At 35.5% G+C, this 23,476-nt stretch overlaps 1 protein-coding gene and 1 long non-coding RNA gene across 5 annotated transcripts in view; one reads left to right on the top strand and one right to left on the bottom strand.

The window, feature by feature from the left end:
- Positions 1-5,590, top strand: part of LOC126873313 (uncharacterized) — a 245,898-nt gene extending 240,308 nt beyond the window's left edge. The window contains exon 5 of the long non-coding RNA XR_007692365.1: positions 5,457-5,590. This is a non-coding gene — a long non-coding RNA (uncharacterized LOC126873313). The remainder of the gene's footprint in view (positions 1-5,456) is intronic.
- Positions 1-23,476, bottom strand: part of LOC126873298 (inactive rhomboid protein 1) — a 295,589-nt gene that overhangs the window by 36,850 nt on the left and 235,263 nt on the right. For all 4 annotated transcript variants that reach the window (XM_050634017.1, XM_050634018.1, XM_050634020.1 and 1 more), the window contains exons 5-7: positions 5,399-5,734; positions 4,280-4,466; positions 2,446-2,535 (exon numbers count right to left, since the gene is read on the bottom strand). In XM_050634017.1, the coding sequence (XP_050489974.1) occupies positions 2,446-2,535; positions 4,280-4,466; positions 5,399-5,734 (613 nt within the window). The remainder of the gene's footprint in view (positions 1-2,445; positions 2,536-4,279; positions 4,467-5,398; positions 5,735-23,476) is intronic.

The following is a 23,476-nucleotide window of genomic DNA, read 5'->3' as shown; positions in this document are numbered from 1 at the left end:
TTCTTTGGCCGCTCATTCTTGACAAACTTCTCCGTGGGGTTTGTACACAGAAGCTTATGCTCACAGCACGGTGTAAAGCGACATAAGTGCCATTCTCCCTTGCAAGTCAGACATGAGATCTGCTTGCTAGACAGCAAATTTAAAAGCCGATGAGAGAGGAAAAGAATAGCGGAGGTAGCTATCTCCGAGTTTCAAAGACACTGTACCCTGTTTTCTTCCGATTAACGTTAAAATTGCTGAAGATTCCTTCTGGAATCGTTAAGGATTAAATTTATTATGATAAGAACTATTAAGGAGATTAATTGATATTGCTGACGATTAGCGTTAGTATTGCTAATGATTAACGTTCGAACTTCTGGCGATTAACGTTAATCTTGATAAAAACAGATATTGCAGTTGCTAATGATTAATATTAGAATTTCTAATAATTAAAGTTAAAAGTGGTAATAATTGATATTAGATTTCCTAAGGGAACTTTCACGAAAATATCACAGATTAAAGTAATTATTCGAAAATAATTTACAAACTGTTCGCTTCATCGGTAATTTTCATACGAAACACTCGACTGGAAGTTGAACATTTCTCTCCAAATTTTCGTTCCACAGAACTCTATCAAGTTACGATTGTATCAAAACGATAGAGTTATCACAGAAACTCGAATTAAAGTTATTAACCGTGACATTTTACTATTTCTTAGATTGGAGTTAGGCAGATTGTTTTGCAATTCCATTTCCCTAATACATTTGCGACACTAGGCACTGCTGTTAATTCAAAATGTCGCACAGTTGCATTTTTTATTCGACTCGAAGAAAAGCACGCCGTTTCATATCTTCGCGAAAGCATCACAAGTGGGATTCGAAACAAAGTCAAAAAACTAATTAAGCAAGAAGATATGGAATAAGTTGGCAGCCGGTACCCGACGATGAGAATTCAAGCGGCAACTTATGGGAAACGAGATTGTTCTACTCAATAGAAACTTGTTGTGTACTTTTAGCGAAACTCCTGATGAAAAGATGATCGTTCCAGCCGAACGAAAAGTCTCGGCGAAATTAAACGTTACCTCCTGAAAGTAAAACCTTGTGATCGTTGACTTTTTCGGCCTTAATTTCGCGTCGACCGATCAACGGAGGTAGGAAAATCATCGTGGTCCAATTTTTTACTAATTAAAAAACTTGAAATTGTAACGAACGCTTATCAAACATTCAACTTTATAATTTAATCACGCCGGCTAAACTTTCGCCCTATCGCAATCTCGTCCAACTTTCAAGAATACAAAAATTTCAATACAAACACTTCCGATCGAATTCCATCGATAAAAATCCCTTTTTGAATTGGAAAACTCGCAATCTCTTTTCAACGAGATTCCACGGGAAAATTCTACGATGCTTCCATCCATATCAAAAATTTCACTGCTCTGCGAGTTAGAGAGAGAAAAGAGAGAGGGAGAGAAAAAGACTAAAATGAATAGTAAAAATGTGAAACATCGCGTTAAATGAAATTTCACGCGGAAGTAAACGAGATTTCTTGAATGAAAAGTAGATCGACGATCGGTAATTAACGCACCTTCGAAATTAGCAACTGACTGGTGCAAATTCGCCAGATATCAAAGTCAATCCAACGCGTTAGAAGATGTTCGAGAACCGGCATAATCGGAAGAGGGTTACCGTTAGCTCGTTAGCTTAATGATCGCGCAGACTTCCGTTGAAACACACAACCTGCCTCGAAGGAAACTTGGTCCTGTTTCGCGGCCGAACAGTGCGTCGGTTGATGATAACGAAACGCTGAATTAACTGGTTTACTCGTTTGCCATGATTCCCATTGGTAATAACAGGAAATGAAATACGCGAACGATTCGATATGTCGTTTCCTATTGGAGAAAGCTCTCCCGACGCTGTGCGTCGCGACGTTTCTCTTTTCTCGACGGAGGCTCCTCTTTTCCTATTAACGCGTAACCATGATTTATATGCATGGTTTTTCCAAAGATTTATAAAAGATTTATAAGCAAAAATATATAAGAATATACGAAGACACAGAAGATAATATTAGAAACTCGCTTCATTTCTTTCGGCATTTTTTTTTTTTTTTTTTTGTTCTATTTAGACAAGGTTGATTAGTTGTCTATATTACACGGTGACCACACGAATCACCCGTGTTATTGATTTTCTTGCAAAAATTTCGTTGATGCATAATTTAAGCTAAAATATAGATTTTTAAATTAAGGCAGCATATTTATAGTCGTTCCTAAAAAACACCGTGCAAAGCAGAAATTCGAAATCCTCGCTGAAAGAAATTTGTATTGCTATTTAGAAATGTCATTTATTACGAATGAAACTTGGAAGGATGGAGGGAGTTTCAAAATTTTAGCCCGTTTCGAACTGGAATATTCTCGCATGTGTTTGTCATTGCTGATGGAAAATGTAATGAAGAAAATGAAAAAGAACTCACCTCGACGACGTAATGAAGCCCCGAAAGTGTCATTCTGGCCACAGAATCTTTTCGTCTGACTGGTTGCTGCCATCTCCTCAATGTAACACCCTAAATAAGAGCACTTATTATTTCCACGGGAAATGTTATCCGCTAAAGAGTTACACGAGTGGTTTTAACAGGACCAGCCAAGGATAAAGGTTTGAGGAAGCGTGTTAATTAAAATTCTGCGAGCAAGTAAAGAGAAACTCCGCTTTTCATTAAGGAAATTAAATACAATTAAACGAATTCATTAATGAAAATCGGCGGAACGGAAGAGCAAAGTGGTTCCTTTGAGGGAACGCGATCGATACCATATCCCTTCGTACGTTCGATAAAGAGAATTCGCGACGCTCTGTATTTTTATCTGGTGTCGAGGAAAAAATATGCTCGATATATTTCGGTTGACACAGTTTCGCGAGGACCGTGAACGAAACTTTCTTATCTTCGCAGAACACCAGAAATTGTATGTCGCAAAAAGTGAACAGAGTTTCCTTTTAGATTACACGACTTGACCAAGTACGTCGTGCCTTCGTCGCGAAAAACTTTTAATGGAAATAATTTTATACCGATAAACGCGCCTACGACGAATTAACCATCGTTGAGTTTTATGTATATGAGTATCGGATATACCACGAAACGCTTATAAGTCCTTTGATGAATTTTATCGACAGTTGCAGTAGAAATAATATAAATTAAGATAGTTCTTTGTCCTTTGGTCAATTTTCCTCGAATATGCGCTTTGATAAATTTCAATTGCATTAAAGATATTATGCATTAACGTAGTTCTAAAGATTGGCATTTCTTTTCTTTAATATAAACGAAGCATAATTTCAAGAAGAAGAATTAAGGAACGTACGAAAAAGGAATTACAAGGAAAGGAAAGAATATGAATAGTAATTTTATTAAAATCTGCATCTCCGGATTTGTTACGTTCATTTGGGTCGCAAATTTATAAACCTTTGTATATAACAACAAAAATCACAGAAAGATAAATACTGTAAATCAAATAGATACAGCATGTTAGAAAAAGGAGACTAGAATTTTAAGAGCTCGTGGCATTTATCGAAAAATGTCACATAGAGTAAACGTGAAAATTGATTAATCGCGACACCTGTCGTCGTTACTGGCGTGTTATTATGTATTGCGCCATAACCGCCGGGCACCGGAATGGCTTTCGTTCTTCTTCTTTTGACAGCCAAGCGATACACAAGTGAGACGCGTTGTGCGAAATACGTATATGGATCGAATATAAACGAAATATAGACAAAAATGTGGGAAAAATGAAGTTCGGGTAATATTGACTTACTACGTACTTTATATCTTTTCAATCACTTTTCGATTATTATTGCGATACACAGTAGCGGCTATGAAAAGTAATCTGTACATATTCTTGTTTTCCAATGGAGAACTTTTTTATCAGGTTCCACATTCAATTTTTATAGCATTGAATTTTCGTACTTGTACGAAAGTATTACAAAATGATATCAAGCTTGACATACTTAAACTTAATCAATATAAGTATACAAATGCTGTGATATATTAACGATGTACAAATACCTTTCCTAGTCACGGTATGTGTAGGAGGTTTTGAACAAACCTTGTGTCTTCAAGGTGCACATTTGCTTTTCACTCACATCGTATTACTTCTTCTTGTTAAATGACAAGGAGTAGAATAAAAATACTTAATCGATATTGGGAGTTTTTCATTTTCATTCCAGGTATACTATTTTTCTACTATTTTTCTTTGTACATGCCTGACGTAACTTCTGTAAAGTTTTTTCAACTTTCACGTATTAATAACCTGCTGACTTACTTCTGGCACCTCGGTAGTATCTGGCACGTCCCTGGTAATATCAGGATCCGGCGGTCTGTGTTCCGGAACAAGGGCACCGTATTTCCTCGATGCCATTCTTCGTCTTCGATCCAACCATCTTTGTCTCTCCACAGCCTCGGACTCCTCGTCCACGCCGAAGAATTGTGCTGTTTCGCGTCTGATGTAGCTGAAACAGAAAATAAAGCACCGTTCGAGTTATTCGTTCAACAAAATGTATTTACACCGCGCGTTCCATCCACGTTCTTCTACCACGTAATAAAAAGGAGAACAACGAACGTTACACACGAATTCGATTAATGTAGTAAGAATGTCTGTGAACTACTACGTGGATGGTACATTGGATGTATTAGATCACTTGGAATTCTGATAGAATTTACGTCGAAGTAATGGTCGATCGAGAATTGAATTCAATCTTAAATAATTGGTATGTTTGCTACCATAGCGAATTTGATAGAATATATTTCGTAATATAATATATATTGTTATAACATATTAAAAATGTATATATCTGATACAGAATCTTTGCAAAAGAAAGCAATCTTTTTTGAAAATTATAAAACTCAATTTATAACTTCAGCGTCGATTATAATGTATATAGTATTATAATGATTAAAGCGATTATAGGCGATATATTAAGAAAAAGATAGTAACTACTTGCGATTTATATTACTTTAATCAAAATGAATTGAGCATGAGGTGCGTTGATGAACTCCATAAATTGAACAGAACAGTGTTATGTTAAACCCTTAGAAGTCTTCTTTTTATCATCCTCTTGCACTAAACGAACTTACGCAAGTTCCGATTAGTTCTTAATTTCATTACATAAGTACACAATTAATATTCAATTTTCAAAAAACAAACGATTATAATCATCTCATACCATTTTCATGCAATAAACGAACTTCCATGTTCCACTTGCCAAGTTCCAAGAAACTGAATATTAATTGTGTACTTATGTAATGAAATTAAGAAATTAATGGAAAGCACGGTTAATCGGATCGGCATAAAATTAAATCTAAATTAATTTGAGAACGCCTCTCACACGTGTGAAGCTGATAGCGAATATATTGAGAAATATGTTAAATAAATTAAACTGACTTCCTGATAGCCTCGGTGCGACTCATAGTCCTCCTCAATCTGTGTTTCTGTGTGCCAGGATTGCTGGAAGTGCTGGCCAGCTGAACGACTGGTCTGGGTGCAGTGGGTGCTGATACGCTTCTTGTGATGCTTGGCCCAGGTTCTTGGGTCCTGGGTCCAGGGGTGGTCAAGGATATCGTTGCTGTGGTTGTGATTGGTGCAGCAGTTGTTGGGTTCGTTGATGTTGGACCCACGCTTCCCACTGGGTACAAGCTGATGCTCTGGCCATTTTCTCCATCGGGGGCACTCGAAGAAACCGTGGATGTGCCGGTTGTGCCGGACCCTGGCGATGGTTGCCTGTAGACATTAATTTAGAACGTTGCTAAGTTAAGAAGCATTTTAATTCATGGTATTATTAAAACAGAGAATTTTTCGAATGAATATAGATAAATAAAAAGCTTAACGCGGATACGTGATTTTGTATAATAATGAAAAGCCTTTGATATAGGCAGAAGAAGAAATAACTTTCGTATTTCATCGAATGATTGTAGCTTACGATTGTAGATCAAAATTGTTCAAAGAAGTACGACATGGTCATTCGAATTTTTTTCAATATCTCGCCGTACCGATAAAATTTATTAACAACTTTCTAAGGACACTGGAAAACATATTATGTATTTCACTAAATGTTTGTAGATTATTGCTGTAGATTAAAATTGTCCAGGAAAATACACCATGACCATTCAAATTTATTCATCACACTATAAAGCAGAAACTTATAAAATTTTTTTAAGAACACTAGAGAAAGATCGTACGAGATCATCGAGCGAGATAATCTTTATATCATTATATTACATTATTACGGACATTATTATTTATCAATATTAAATGAGCGAGACTGTAGATGACAACTATAGATTAAAATTGTTCAGCAAAGTACATCATGGCCATTCAAATCTATTCGTCACACCCTATAAAGCAGAAATTCATGAAAAATTTGTTAAGGACGCTACAAAACGATAAAAAGAAATCATTGAGAATACAAGAAATACCACTGAATACCTTCCTCATAATAAAATTTCAATTCTAACACATTCAACGCTTTCGCTAACCAAATTCAAACAGAGTCTCTTTCCATAAAACACGATGCCTTGGAAGACTGCCGCTTTAAAATCGACCCACAGGTGAAGACCGAATTTTAGCGCAGCCAGATTCCCGGTGGTAGCGGTATCTCGTTTCTTTCAGGAAGGATCGCGTGGAAATGATTAAAATTGGATGGGGTGAGGCGGCTGCGAGAGCGGCTAAAGAGCCTCTTTCTCCACGGGTGCAGATCGGAAATCGCGGTGAGGACGGTGAAACGTTTCCGTGGTTGAATGTGCACCGGTTATGAACTCGGCGACGTAATCCCGCAGCGGCAAAGAAGAAGAGAAACTATAAGCCCTGTCCAGCCGGCTACAAGTAGCCGAAAGTGGCGACTCCTGGCCACAAGCTTGTGTACAGGATCCCTATGGAAACGTGGCAAACTTTTCAATTTTATCTGCTTCTCATCTATTCATGACTCGTCGGTTTCGTGTCCCGGCATTCTTTTACGGGATTCCCCGGTTACGTGGGCGCTGGCCAGCTTCCACAACAATCGACCACGCCGGCTACGACAGTCCAATAACCGGGACTGTGTGCTGAGTAGGTTTAGAAAGTGATAGGATACTTCGAGAGTAGCTTGGAATCAATTACAAGTCACGTGGAGAGGCTGACTATTTTTTAGGCGATTCTTCTTGAGGATTATTGAAGGTATTTATTTATTTTCTAAACCTAAATCTTATATCTTGTTCCTTTTCTTTTTTTGTTTTAGAAGCGTGGGTTCTTACTAAGGGATTGTGAGATTTCTTTTTTACTTCTGGAGGATGTTTTGAGAATTGTTAACAAGACATGTTTTATTTTCCTCTTCTTTCTATCTCCTCCTTTACATTTTTTGAAGCATAAATGTGTAATATTACGAATGACCTAGTTTCGAAAGAACTATCAGATTCTTGTTTTTGCTTTTGAATGATATTAATCTTTTTCGATATGGATTGAAGAATTTCGTCTGGTGTCATTGAAGGTTTTAAATGAAAGATGCTGTACTGAAGTTTGTGAAGATCTCAATACAAGAGGTAGCGCGATGAATTTGTTTTATAATGTCAATGAAGAATTTTATATGACTATATATATATATACAGAGAGAAAAATATAATAGAGAATAATTTTCACAATATTTTGTGGACTATAATTCTAACGATATTCCATAGAGAATAATTCTAACAATTTCTTTCTCATACCTTTTGTTATATCTGTCACGATCAAAGGTTTTGCTGTATAGCGTGCATTTTAATTTTGAGTTGAAACATATCGTGCACGTTCGTGTCTTTAAATCCTCGTTGTAATTCAACGGAACTTTACTTGGGCTAAAATTTAACGACATTCGAGGTTACGATATAATCATCGGTTTTACGCGATCGAATTACTTTGACTTCCTTCAGATATGTATCCAGCAAAATTACGCTCCTTCGATTCCGCTCGTTAATACGTCCAACATTTGTTCACAATTTGTAGGAACTTCTGTGCGACTTCTGTCTCGCGCCTATACATACGCCACAATCTATGCATGCGACTTAAGCCAGGTATCAAACACTGAAAGCTTTACAACGCAATTACGTTAGACTACTGAGCTCTATCAGACACGAGAATCATTTAATACCTTTGAATCGTTTCGAACCATTTTCGAATAATGGGCGAGTTGTATCAATTGTTACAAGTATTTTCCACGTTCAAATATTCAGTACAAAATTACACTATTTTAAAGGCACAACAAAAAAGAAAGGACACGAAGGTACATTAGTTCACGAGGGAAATATGGAAAACCTTTTCTCGAGGTATTTTCTTTTTTTTTTATTAAATTTTAAGATTTTATGGCCATAAAGTTTCAAGATGATAAAATTTTGTTTTGGTTAAAATGTATTATTAAAATTCCTATTAATAAATAAAATTCCAACAATAAGATATCTTCTAAATTAGATCTTACGCTTTTATATTTAGCCAGGATAAAAAGCGAAAGGTAATATAGCAGAGAAGAAAATTGCGTTAGAAAAAGTGTACGATTCAGCGGCGGAACTTTTTTAGTATGATAACTCACAGAGGAAGATTTAAAATCGCGGCCTTGCGTTCGCTACAGTTTCATTAAAAAATCATGATGTTTAATTACCACGGCAACAGATTGCATAAGATTGACCCTCTAACGTGCAGCACGAAGAGGAACGCGTGCAATGGTTGAGCCTCAGGATAAACTGCTGGAAAGCATGTCGAGGGAAAAGAAAAAGGGAGACGCCAGCCAGCACCTGCTACCTCGAAGACCCAGAGAAATGGCCTGTCGTCTTCGTACGTGCACTTTTCTTTGAATATTCACCTCGTTTCGATGAACAAAAGGTTCTATTAATAAATTAGGAAAGATACATCTCTCTACCTGAGCACTTATTCTATCTGAATTTCACTAATTTTGTTTCAAGATCTAGAAAGAAACACAAGGATGATTTTAATTTTAATCGTTTTCATTTTAATTATATATAGGATATTATAAATTCGTGGAATTTTAATATTTATATCGGTGCAATGAAGATAGAGAGATGAAATTTCTTGAATAAACTAAGCGCTAATGAGAACCATATCGTTATGTTTCTGTTCCTGTTAAGTTAATTAAAGGGACTCTCATTTAGCCGACTTTAATTCTCGGAGGTTTAATGTTTTGAATTTTTCTATACGAATATTCCTGCACTTCTTGTGCAATAATTTTGAAGTAAGTTCAATAATTTTGAACAACTTCGAGAAAATTCTATTCCTGCTGTTACATAAAATCTATGATGGGCGTTGGAATAATTAGTCAGTATGCCATTACAGTAAATACATTAATAGATGAATCGCTTATTTTGAAAGTGGTGTAAGTTCGTTTTCAACAATTTCCTCCCTCATTCTGCGCTTCCTGATTACAAGGAGCCATTTTCAAAATCTACAAAAAAAAGGGAATTATTCTTTTTCTTTCTTCTTGTAAAATAGTGGCACGAATATGTCAAAAAAATTATATTAGAACATAATTCTTATTAAGAAAGAAGCTGAATTTATCTGAAAAGTTATCGAATCTTTGAAGTTAACGTCACTTACAATTTGTGATTTTAGCGACTGACAAAGATGAATTCCGCTCGTAAAGAAGAGAAAAGAGAATGATAGACAGAGGAGACATAATTGTGTCCCGTGACAATAAAACTCTAATATCCGGCCGTGGAAACGAGGTGTGAGCAATGCGAAGCTGACTTTTTCCAGCGAGAATGTGGGAGAATTGGGAACAGGGAGCAGAAAGCGGAAGGAAATTGGCGGTCAGTCATCGAGTTTCCCGGTAAATTCTCTGCTTTGTAGTCGAAAAACGCGTTACACAATTCCCTTGCACTTAGAATTATGTCCATCGTCCATTTTTTTCAGGAAGATCACGTCATCACGAAGTTTTTCGATAATCCATGATATTTCAGTCAGTTTCTCGATCCACCGACAGTGTTACAAAATGTTAAAAAAATTGTTTTGCGAATAATACATACAGATTATATAGTTAAAAATGGATAATAAAAATAAAATGACGTACAAGTGCTAACGAAAGTATTCGAATGGCTCTGAATATATTATTTTTCTATAATGGCATAATATAATTAACATAAGCGATAATCAACTGGTCAAATATTTCCATGCATCAAACTGTAGACTAATGATAATTTTCATGAAACATTTCATTTAGCATGAATATTACAAATCTGATGCAAGTTCTTTTTGTTAATTACTCCATTCTACGATCCATTACGATTTTATCTGGATGCAATTTTAGACGAAATTCATTAACACTCCGAGTAAATAGCCGATAAATTAATAACGACATGTGGTAATTAATTACAAAACCGAATGCACGGAAAATCAAGGGAAATTATTATCGGATAACTGAGAATATTTCCACTCGGCGACCGATCCATACCAACGTAGCAAAATATTTTCCATTTCCCTAACCATCATTTCCTTTCTCTATTTTCGTGCATTAAAATGCAAAATATTCGAGGGAACAAAGAGAAACTACGTGTGGATTTTTGTTTCTCTCGTACCAGTTCTTTCAACAGAGAGAATAATCGCGCGATTTTCATGGCTTTTCTCTGTACACGCGAAATATAAATTATCCTATCGAAACGTAACCCGTGCGGGTTTCGATAAATTTTCGATTTTAATTTAATCGTCCATTAATCGGAAAGAAGAGCTGTGGTTTATGAGAAAGCAACGGAACGTTGCCTTGGCAATATTTCACGGGTTCTCTTCGTTCGAGAGTCGTGCATCGACCTCGAAAACATTCGATCGATGCTTTCCAAGCGGATTAAACCGATACAGCATTACTTTTAACTAAAGAAACACCGACTTTATTCCGCGTGATGTAGTTAGACTGATTGCCAATTTCCTTAACAATTCTTTTTTACTTAGGCATCTCCCGCTTTTTTCTCATCGTTACCTTCTTGTCAATTATGTGTTTAACAACTATAGTATACGATAAAATTGTAAAAGTTGATCGTGTGATAAAAATTCATAACTCACTTCGTATCACTTGTAAATTTGATAAAATTATCGGAACACTTTTCTGTAATAATTTGCCAGCTAACGATATCAACGAATTTACAAGTTACAGGTTAGTGTAGGTTTCCTCTTTTCTAATTTTACAATTTTACATTGAATAGAACAATCAAATAATTCGTTGTTTACGAAGCGACTTAACAAGTATTTCGCGATATTGTTCCTTCCTAATATTTGGAAACATCACAGAGTTTGAAATAGAAGGTTCGACGAACCACGAAAACGCGTTGAAAAGAACGATCATCGCGAAAAAAGATTTTACAGTCGTTCGCAGTAGCTTGGGAATTTCAGCTCGTATCAATTATATTTACATAGATTGTTCAAGTTTTAAAAATCCAGTGAATCCATGATAGTGGAAACTCTCTGCGTGTACTATTCCACACGGTACGAGCTTTTTTCTGGGGGAATTTTATATTAAAACAGCAGCCACGGAGTTCCCTTTCGAATTTGCATACATATTGGCGTTGGATGTTCGTATACTGAGAATTTATTGCGAGAATGTTATAATTTTTAGTGTTCCTTGCATTTCCCCCTCCGGTTTTAATTTGTCTAATCCCGGCTACACAGTAGTAGAAAATTAACACCAGATTATTCTACACGCGAAAATAAGTCGAAAACGTAGAGTAAGGACTTTTCGCTTAAGACCCCGTTTTGGAAAAAATAGGAAAAAGTAGAAAAAATAGCGCTCAGTGTACACGTACTTTATACATTTTCAAGTTTGACCTTCTGAAAAATTAAACCTCCAACGTAATTGTTATTCTGGTTATTCCTCGTTATTTCAACGTAATTCTCAACTTATTCTTCATTTTAATTCTACTTTCAGCCATGCAATCTGTCTGACTGCACTTGTACCACGAATTAACAACAACAGTGTATATTTGCAACTCGACAGAGACCAAGACATACAGTTAGGGAAAAAAATAAACAGACAAATAGTGGAAGTAGGTCTGAATGAAATTTAATCGAATTATTACTAGTATTACGTACTTCATTTAATTTATTATACAAGTTGCCGATAAGATCGGGACAAAACTTATGCTACGTGTTAAGGAAGTTAAGTGGAGTAACGAAGTCAGAGTAGTTCATACAAACTTGTGCCCGAAAGTGTTTCATTGAAGAGTTACAAGCGTCCAAAGATTTGTATTAACTGTTTCGCCAGTTATAACAAATGTTCGAAATTTCTGCCTTCTGCGAGAATGCAGATTTCCATTCATCGAATAATGGTTGTCTAATCCTTTCGAATATTCTTGACGTTGTAAAAATAATAGTAAATGCACGAATACTTTCCCATGAATTTTGGATATATTCCCAAAGCTGATCTCCTGTTTCTATCATATTTTCAGAAACCAAGAACAACTTCCCGAAAATCTTTGAACACATAACTCTTCGATCAAGCATCTTCGAACATAAGTTTATACGAATTTTTACCTGCTTGGCGTCATAAACATGTGTATAAGTTTTGTCCCGATCTTTTCGTACACTCGATATACCTTATGATACATAAAGATTACTTAATAAATAATTGAAATTATTATTTACGTTTCTGTAAACGAGCCATATTTATCGAAATTTTATTGAAACTTATTTCCACTATCTGGCCGCTTATTTTTGTCCTCAGTGACAGAGTATAGGTCAACGAATGAATTGTAGCACCAAACAAATTTCTGAAAAAATCGGGCTCTTTTCTATTCTTCGATATAGTCATCGACGATAACTATACTGTTTGATCGATGGAAAACATTTGTCAAAATTATCATTACATTATTATTATTATATTGTCAAATTATATTTGCAAACCGCCTCAAGACCTACTACGACTACTACGTCCGTGTATCAATATCGATAATCGGTACGCAACGTACACGTTCCGTTTCGTACTGTGCACCTAATTACGTCCCCACATAATATTAGCCTCGATTAGTCGTTCATTATAAGTAAACCGACCAATGCATTATTGACACACGGAATTATCCGTGTTAATTACGTAGGCATGAAGACGGAAGATCGATTACAGGGATATATGAGAAGCATCCGGTTTAACCGTGGAAAGGCACAACGACGAACTTTGGCTCGGTGCAACATACATAATTAGTCGTCTCTGATTGCCAGCGGCGTGTATATGTGTAATCACGGAGTACAATTTCTGACAAGGTCATCGCAGCACCGGAGTCAAATTATTGGAGAATTTGAATATGCTAATCTCTCGAAATTTCCACTCGCTGGGAAATTCAAGGTTTATTTAAGAGGACAGACAGAGAGATGATTTTTCAAGATACTACACGTTGGTTTTGAGATTAATGTACGATTTCTGAGATGAGGTTAAAATTCGAGTATAATTTTGGTCTAAATTTCAGGTTTAATTAGAGGCAATCAATATGACGGTTAGTTTGAATCATTGCAAATATTGAACATAAAATTAATTATAGATTTCTTTCTAAAAGATCTTAGGATATTCTCTATATTTAATAGAACTATAGATTCGATGTAGATTATTTGCTTTGGTGCAGATTGTTTGATGTTGTGAGAATTTTAAATCGTACAGAATATTTTTTATAGAATATCTTATTATATTAGTAGCATATTTTTACCGTACAAAGTATCAAGTTAAATATTTACTTACTTATTTCTCCCTAACAATGTATTTTTATTACGCAGGTAAATTTCGTTCAATTTAAGCAGTAAATATAGTAACCGTACAAACTCTTTTGATCAGGCGTGTGCATTGCAAAGTTGTACCGGTTTTTGCATATACCAAGAAAGCCATTGTAGTGGTGATCGAATATTTGTCAAACGAACCAAGAGTGAGGATTTATTAATGTATAGATGAATCTATGAATAAGAAATATTCATACTTAATTTGGAACGTCAGAGATTTAAAAGAAGATTCGCTATACCGCAATGATTGAAATTATATCCATTATGAAGGGAAAACGAACAATGAAATTAATGATGAATGAACTTTTGATGAATTTTAATCATTCGACTATGTCCGAGGAATTTTCATTTTATCATTTTCTCTTCATTAATATGGGTTCATATCAAATATCCAATCACCTTCCTCATGATCGATCACCGACGAAAGAATCACGTGCTTCGAATTAACCTGAAAACAAGCCATAGATTCTACACAGCCACGCCGGCAATAATAATCGACAGAACCGCACGAGCAATTCGACGTTTGAAATAGTTTCGTCGCGAGCAGTGGGAGTCGGTTGATAAACTAGCTGTTAACTGCGAAACTGGAAATGAGCATCGAGGTATCTGCATTTAATTTCCGGCTCGTACCACCACCGTAACGAAACGAGACACGCCGCTTCCAGAGTGCGTCGCGACACCTCCACGTATTTATGTTGAAACTTAAACGGATAGTCGTGGCTCGACCACGTGATTGAAAATGCTGTTACGTACAGTATCATGGTAAATCAGGAAAATCCAATTTTTGCTACAGTTAGTTATTCGATTAGTTAAATACGTGGCAACGAGTTTAAGTCATTCTTACCGTTACTTCGATCAATCAGAATCAATTCTGAATTCTAAGATAGAAATTGTAACAAGTTTTGTTCCATTTGTATACTATTGTATCGGGATTGTATATAATTGCGTAATTATTCAACATGTCTCTAATAATTGAATAGAGGAACACGGTGAATGTTTAAAACAAATATATCAGGTGTTTAAATCCCAAGCAGTTTTATATTCTTTTACAATATACCAAAAAATTGAATTTTCGACCATGATTTACAATTCTCTCTCTTTCTCTCTCTCAGAAACTATGCTGATTAAATCCATTTCATTGAGACGTAGCAGAAAATGATAATTACAAATATTATTCACCAAAAACTCACCTTGGAATTCGCAATTTTTTATATCATCTCTTTGCAACAAATAAATTCATGAAAATAAATCAATTGTCATTTAAGATGTCAAATTCTAAGTAAATCTGTTCGTCCTCTTAGAGACTCAATCTGATATTTTATAACCTTTTTTACAAGCATATTTTATATCCATTAATTAGGTACGTATCTTACAATTAAGTAGGTGTTGTTAGTGCTCGTGTTATAAAGAAGACTGACAAATGGAAAATAACAAAACTGCGCTTCTAATTCAAAATATCGTAGCTAACATTAGGTCCTAGAGAAGCTTACCCAAGCTAAGATCGCAAGTTCTTATCCCGATAAAAGTTCTTGAAGGTTCGCGCCTAAGCAAAAAGCGTTGAAGCGCGAATTAGCGCGAAAAACTGCGGCAACTTTGGTATTTTTGCCCAGTGCTTTTGATGCCAGTGTTTTATTGGCCAGAGTTTTGTGTCAGCCCGTGTTTCTTACACTGTCCTGGTTTTTGGCGGACAGTGGACCAGCTTGTGTCTGCTGCTAGTTGCGCTAAGATTTTTCACTGGTTCGTGTGACGGGAACGAATGAAAGAACAAAAGTTGCGTCGTCTGTAGCTATTAAGTTTCTTGTTTGTTAAGAGGGGATTTGTTAAGGGGAGATGATTTATAGATTAGTCGGTGCTGCTAAGTAAAAGTTATTCCGGATAATCATCGAATGCTTACATCGATAATGAAAAAGATGAAAAATCGCGCGATTCATGGAAATTTGTCCAGCGAGAGAAAATTATTTATAAGCAAAGCTGTAAATGTGTGAATGATGATTAGAGCGTTAGATATTCGAAGATCATAAGTGAGAAACATAATACGTAAGTTTTTGCCATTTTTTTGAACATGTAAAAAATGTTAAGACTATTAATTGTACAGATAGATATCAGTTAATTAAGTTGAACTAACGTAACAATTAAACTAATATTATTCGTTTCTTACAAAACTTTATATACGTGTTACAAGCTTTCAGAAGGCTTATATTTCCGAACCTATCAAATTTCTTCTCAATTCAAAATTATCTCATATTACAGTGTTTCTTTGAAGCCGTTAACTGACATCAAAGTCAGGAAATCAGCAAAAATAAACTTATCAGATTGTTTGACTTCTCTCTAGAGTATCAGAGATATGGGAAAATGGGAAGTATTTGGATCGATTTTAAACTGTCTACATTTTCATAAAAAATTCCCTATGAGAGTGGAAAGGTTATGTTTCGTCGAATACACAGTAAACTTTTTTAAACCGCGAACGAAACTCGCAGTTTCTCAGAGTTTCTCAGAAACTGGCAAACTGGCCCCCTTTTAGGTCTACATTTTTATGATTATTTCAACTCGTATAATCATGCCGTTTAAATTACAGCAGTTTAAACATATTTCATATTACTTACAACGTGAATTAACTTCGTTCCTCTACTACTCTTACAATCTATTTTTCCTTGTATAATTACACCATCTACAGTTGAAGTTAAACAGAAACGAGCAGAAAATATTCTACCAACTTTCCAAAAATTTTGATCAAATAAAACTTGTATATCTTACTCCTGATATTTATAATTGAGCACTCTACATTCACAGTCGCTGACCAAATTATTATAATCGCTTATTTAAAGTTTAAACAACAATGAAATCAAAATTTACAAATACAAAATGAAGCATTTTCTGTTACATGAAATATGAATGATTAAACATTGCAAACCGCAGCAATTCGTAATTGCTGTCATCCGAGCAAATTATTTTAAACAATAAATCATTTCCAATAAAAGAAGATTCCAAGTTTAAATTTTTGTAAGTGTTAACTTACCTATTGCTTTTCTATTCAATTTTCTCTTCAAAAGTTACTTACTTTTATAAGTGATAATAGTACCATAGAAAAGAAATAGGTTGAATATTTTACTTGCTAGAATAATTTATTTTATTTATTTCACGGTCCTCATGAAAAATTCTACAAGAAATGAAATTAAAATTCTGCAAGTTGCAGGTTATCTACTAATATCAATAAATACTTCAGTAAGATGTGACCAATTTTACGAGTTAATTTTATACACCACGCATTATCCGATTATACCATAAAACAATAATTATGAAAATTAAAAAATTAAGAAAGAAGTCTGGAACTTGTAACTTGTCAATTTCCGAATACAGTTAGTAAACTGCGAATTTTTATGCAAATTCATGTTTTTGACAACATAGTTAAGAAAACAGAACCTCGGTAGGAAATTCTTCTATCTACCAAATATTACAAAAAGCACTAAGCTCTAGATACTTTACATTCGTATTCTATGCATTCTATGCAATTTTGCACATTCAAATTTCCTCTCTAAATGCGTAAAAACCTGTACTTCAATTATTAATTATTAAGTTGGAAAAGTAGATGTATAAACTGGAAGTGTCATCTTTAATTCAGTATTCTCAATACAAAACATCACCGCTGTTGTCACTCAAAACATCATTTATCATTCCGCCGTCTGAATTGCTTGAAGAGTCCCATGGAATCGCGGTACAAAAGGATGAGAAACAGGCTCGTAACCATCTCTCGTCGCGATTTAACGTGCGATTCCGCGTATAACGTGGAAAACTCGTCCCAAAGCGACTTTGCACCGTTAGTGCGAGTCGTTAGTGTTCCACGATCGAATGAAAAGCCGGTGGAAATTTTTTCACGTGCATGGCCAAGCGACTCCCGGGTTCTTCCTCTGTTCGTGTGTCAATCGCGAGCGCGAGCACACGCTTGCTGCCGGTTAAAAAATAAATAAAAAGAAAAAAAAATGCGACAAGTGGGTCAAGTTGGCGCGCGGGCCTTGACGCAAAGTGCAGTCATTGTTACACGAAGAGGCGGCCCAAAGCTCACGAAATAAGTGTCTTTAGAATTTCTGCCAGTCGGAACCGTGGAAAAAACCGAACTGGAACTGGAACGAGCAGAGGGTTACAGGCAAAAGGGTGGGGAAACATTCGAGGAATTACGCGCCAAGCGTTTCCCATTTTCGAGGGTGCGATCATTAAGGCCAATTAAGAAAAGCTCGCGGCTCTTGAATGCCAGTTAGCACCGGGTTCCACAGGGATGGGTGTCTTTGCAGGGCAACTCCCGTAATCTTTGAAACCACGTCTTCGAATGCTTGGAAATGATTCGCGACTTTTGTCCTATTTTGAGGAATTCCTTATTGGGTTAACGATTGTGATTGACGTTCAAGCCTAATTTTTTTCGAACGATAGAGAGGATCTTGGACTCTGAAAAATAACGGAATTTGGCTCTTTCTCTTTTGAATAATTTAGGATGCGTAATTTTATAGTGAAAGTAGAATTTTTGGACATTTATAAGGGTTTAAGAATAGACTAAATTCAACTTGTAAATTGCTACAAATTGTTTGAGAACCTAAGTGGATTTAAAGATGAATGATCTTAAAAATATTAATAACCGAACTGTTTGTGTAATTTGGTAATCCCTTTAAAAACAATAAAAACGAACAGACTGGCAACATCGATATTTTTCTTTACTTGATAGAATATAAAATATTCCACTTTGGAAGATATTATTAATGAATCTAGAAACGATTCATCTATTTATTCTCGGATTAATAGGAAAATCCTGTCACTAGTTTACTCCTGCATATTCATGACTTTATTTAGAAACTTCCATAAATCCTATGTAGCCAGAAATGTATGCAGCTTTCCACCGCGGAGATATGAATTACAATAAGATAGTATAATCTTGAAAAAGAATTTGAGAAAGGAATTTGGTCAGCAAATATGGCTGGTAACGAACTACCGCGAGTATCTGATGGAAAGATCTGCAACAAAGGTGGATGAAAATTTGTTGTCGTGTTTTCAAACCCAAAGCAGTGGCACAGAGTGGAAAATTACTATCACAAATTTCGACCAAAGGATTTTAATCTTGACGATGAAACACGCGAAGGGCCAACAATAGATGATATTTCCCGAGTTAAATTGCAAGAACTATATTTAACTATACTTTTATCTGGAATACATATAAACGAATACGACTACACTGAAATTGAAATGTAAATGAAAATTATTTCATCAGAAATATTTGAATTAACATTCAACATTTTTCTCCTATATTTCATTATTTATAATCGCGTTAACAATTCGCGGCAATTATTAACGGCACGAGAGAATGAAGAAAGAAATTACACAAGCTCACAAATTGTCCCATAATTTGATATACTCTAAGTAATTTGAAAACTATTGTTTTGTTTTCTTGTCTTGCAAATTGCCTTTTATGCTCAGTTTCGCTTTGAATCATCGTCTGTAGGAAAATTATTTCTTGCATTGTATTATGATGTACTCCACCACGGTAGTAATCGTTATAAATTAAAATCCGTAGAGAATAGAGGATCAACTTGGTTGAAAAGAATTAATGAACCAATGGCGTGCCACTTTTGTCTATCTTCCCCTAATAATAATAAAGTTACAAACTCGATGGTATCTTCCTTTCGCCATTTGTCATGTATTTTCCATAAATCGTCGACGTTAAAACAAACAACCGTCCCTCGTCCCGAAAAGCACCCATAAAATTTGCATTCTGCGTAAGGCAAGCTCGAAAGTGCTTACGATAAATCATCGAAATCGCCGAAATTTTGCAATCTATCCCCTCTCTGCCCTAATATAGCCGACATATATATAGCCAACAGCCCGGGGATGCGGAATAATATGGTTACAGTTTTTTCCCGGTTTCGCGACGGTAAAGCGAAAATGAGAAATATTATTCGAGACTCGCGGAGGAATCTAGTCACGATAGGGAGAGCTCTGTGCAGCGTAAGACTGGCCATTATTACCCCACTTTTTCAGCGAGCATTTGCTCGTGAAACCGGCATTTTTCAGCGGATGACCCTTCAAACCACCCTTCGGCCCGTTATCGATGCGGTAAGTGGTAAATCTGGAGTCCGCTCGCGCGCGCAACCACTTACGAAAATCCTTCTAATTATTGTAACCGGTTCGATGAACTCGGCCCGACCTGTTTCGAAGCCACCCCTCCTCTCTCTCTCTCTCTCTCCCTCTTGCTCTCGTTCATTCGTTTCCTAATTAGAAATTTCATGCTCATACTTTCGCCCGTCACATTACGCTGGATAAACGCTGCAACCTGCTAGCGAAAGCTGCCACGACTAATAAGCTGGAAATGCGTTGTGGCCACCCAATTCTGACCTCGAAACGATCTAACCTGTTTGTGAAGATACTCCACTTGGAAATTCGATGCGCAGCGATATACAGAGACAAAAGTGTTCGTATATAGTTTGGCAATGTAGAAATAAAAAGAGAAATATTTTTTTTATGTTGTTCAATGTATTGAAATATATGTAGAAGTATATACAGTTGATAGATATTCACAGTAATATGTGTAATCGACTTTCTTTCATTTATGTATATTTATTACCATAAATGTCTGGAATACATTCAATAACTGTTTCCTAAAGCAATGCTTTTTTAATTTCCATATTTTACCTTGTATTTCCAACATATTCCAACTCTTATTGTAAATAACTATACACGTACGCTTTTTGATTCCTTTTTTATCACTTGATGTTACGATGTGATGGATAGACTGCTGATATTTGTGCAAATTTGTATCTTTATCAACACGATTGAACGAATAATACTTGGGAAAGACATTATGACAAACTGTATCGTTTTACAAGAGAAGAAAGACCTGGAAAAATTATTGAAAATACCTAATGGTCCTCCGGGAAAGCATCTTTCTATAACTTTTAAATTCCATTCTTGTTAACTTATCGCAGCGCCATTGTGTTTTATCTCTACGCTATTCCATTGGTCTTATGACTTTTTAGTTTCTATATAAAAGTGAAAAATCATAACCAATCATATTTTCCCCGGCATAAAAATCGGATAAGGATAAGGTCGTTAATGTTAAAACGTGTTAAATACGGAATACTTGGTCTCGTTTCGAATGGAACATTTCTCAAAAAGTAAACCAACTAAACTTTCCAAACGTGACGAGAAACGAAATACGACATGATTCAACCATAACCCCGAATTCTAGTTTTTATCGTTTCACGTACGAGTAACGAAAACTCGCGAGGCTGTCCGATTTCTCGTTCCACTTAATTCCATCTGTAAAATTTTATAGGACGCGCGCGTATGCACGGCGAAAGTGCGTTAGAAAAAAGAAAAGGAATATCAAACTAGGGCGTTCGCGACTCGTTTTTCACGAAGACACGCCGCATATCTGTTTTTATTACGAGAAATCGTTTGAGAGACGAGATTTCCCGCGGCCCGCGGAAATATATTTTCACGTATCAACGCCGTGCTAAAGGTGAGTAAAAATGAATTTTTATGCGACCATCGTGCCCGGACGTAATATGCAGTTACAACGAGTGTATCGTTTTTCCAGCCGGCGATAGACCAACGAAGCTCGTTCGCTGTAATCGTTTGATCAAGAATGACGAGTCATTGGAGAATTCTTTTGCAGCGCGCACGACGAGTTAACTCGTCAAGGAACTTTAAGGACTACATACAGAAAGCGAGCGCAGATGCGCTTCTGGTAAGTGAACTCTCCAGTTAAAAGTTTAACACATTGACTCGCGAATTCTATATAGTAATTTGCCTTAGGAACTGGCATACATTATACATAGGGGAGTGGTGCTATGACAGGACAGGTTTTGAAGGGGACAAATCATATTAGCAAAATTCTAAGCGCATTATACGTGCGAAATGTTTTCCTGTTTATGGCAACATTAATGCCCAGTCATTTTGTGTAACTTTACTGCAGTATCTTTCGCAACAAGATGCTAATCCTTGATTGATGTTTTTCGGATGTGAACGGAAAATTTTCCTTGGTTTTCTATGTCGTTTTACGAGATACAGTTATGTACTACAAGTTGAAGTATAATATTAAGGTCGTCTATATTCGACTGAAGCGAGAATATTTAACAGGTAGGCTTGGTTGATTATTTTCTTTATTTTGATGTTACTTTACAATATCCTCATTTATAGTCTTGAATGGGACAACGTTACAAGTGTTAAATACAACTATAGGAAACTATTTTATTACTTAAATGTTTTGTAGATTTCCTATATACGTACTTACATTTATCATTCGTAGACGTTCCTATACTGAATTATTCTTATTAACGGGTTTTTTTCACGACGTTTAATGTCCCACTCAAAACCGCCTCCTAGTCGTGAGAGAAACATTTTCTACGTATTTAGAAATCTAAAATTTCATTATTTTCTGTTGCTATCGATGGGTTTACAGCATATTTATTATTAAATGCCACTAAATGTATTTTCTACCAATAAACCTATGTTTTAAATGATGTTATAAAAAATTTAAATGCGTACTAAATTATGTAATATTTAATTTTTGCAAAATATTATATTGTATTTGCGCATTTTCTTCTGGCAATCTGATCCAACATGGAGCCAGGCTATTTCACGTAGAAGTTGAAAGTACCTAAGGGAAAGCAACACTACACTAGAACAGCTAACTAGTAATAAAGTCTTAAAAGACAAACACCTAACAAGAACAATAGTAGGAGAAGAATGGAATAACTTTTGCCAAACCACAACACCTTCATACATAAATCAGGAGGAAACATGCACGAAGAAAGACCGGCTATGACATTGATTAGAAAAGAACAGACACAAATAACTAGACTCGGGATAGGTTACTCCAACATTATACATTCGTACTTTATCAAAACACAGACTGCTGAATCCTATGAATATTACGACACTAACAACGCCATCGAGTATCTACTTTTTTACTACACTAACTTCGAGGATACAAGATGAAAATAAAAAATATTCAACAATATGCAATTGCTTTTAACTAATAGAATACAATGTAAAAAAGCTCCAAGTTTTCTAAGGGAAATATACCTATTTCTTAGAGATTCCTAAGGGAAGTGTACAAAACTGTATTATTTTACTGATTAATTATTTACTAATTAACAGCACCAACTAAGGTAACTGTATGAAATTAAGCGTATAAATACTATTTAAATATTTATATATTTATAGAATAATGTAATTGCAGTATTTAATCAGATGTGGAGATAATCAATAAATAAAAAAGAAAACTTATCGAAGTCATTCATATTATTAACAATTTTTTTAGTTCCCGAAATCTATCTTATTTTGTTAATCATTCGCAAAAGCCTTAGTAACGTGAGTTATCGATTACCACCGTGGTAATTAACGCGTTGAACAGGCTGGAGTCACTTTAATCAATCGAGTGATTCAATTGCACGAGGGACAAGATATTCATTCAACCTTCGCTTTTATTAATAAAAACCAATAGGGTAAATCATCAAAGTGTAAACTGTACAAAGAAATCGACATTTTTCTAGAAACTACATGTTTTCAAAAATAGGTTTCTTCGTAATACATTCTGAAAGAAACTTCCAACTCTCATGTAACACCACTCATGTAACAATTTTCATCTATTCATTTTCCCTTGACTTATTGCAACGAACGATTCTTTCGCGCGAATCATGCATTATTCGAAAAGTCGGTTCTTTCAAAGTTCTATGCTCGACGTCGCTCACGTTTCTTGACAACGTTTCCGGCATTAATGAC

This window comes from Bombus huntii, chromosome 14, assembly GCF_024542735.1.
Source record: "Bombus huntii isolate Logan2020A chromosome 14, iyBomHunt1.1, whole genome shotgun sequence".
Taxonomy (NCBI): Eukaryota; Metazoa; Arthropoda; class Insecta; order Hymenoptera; family Apidae; genus Bombus; species Bombus huntii.
This window is presented reverse-complemented; position numbering and strand designations above follow the sequence as displayed.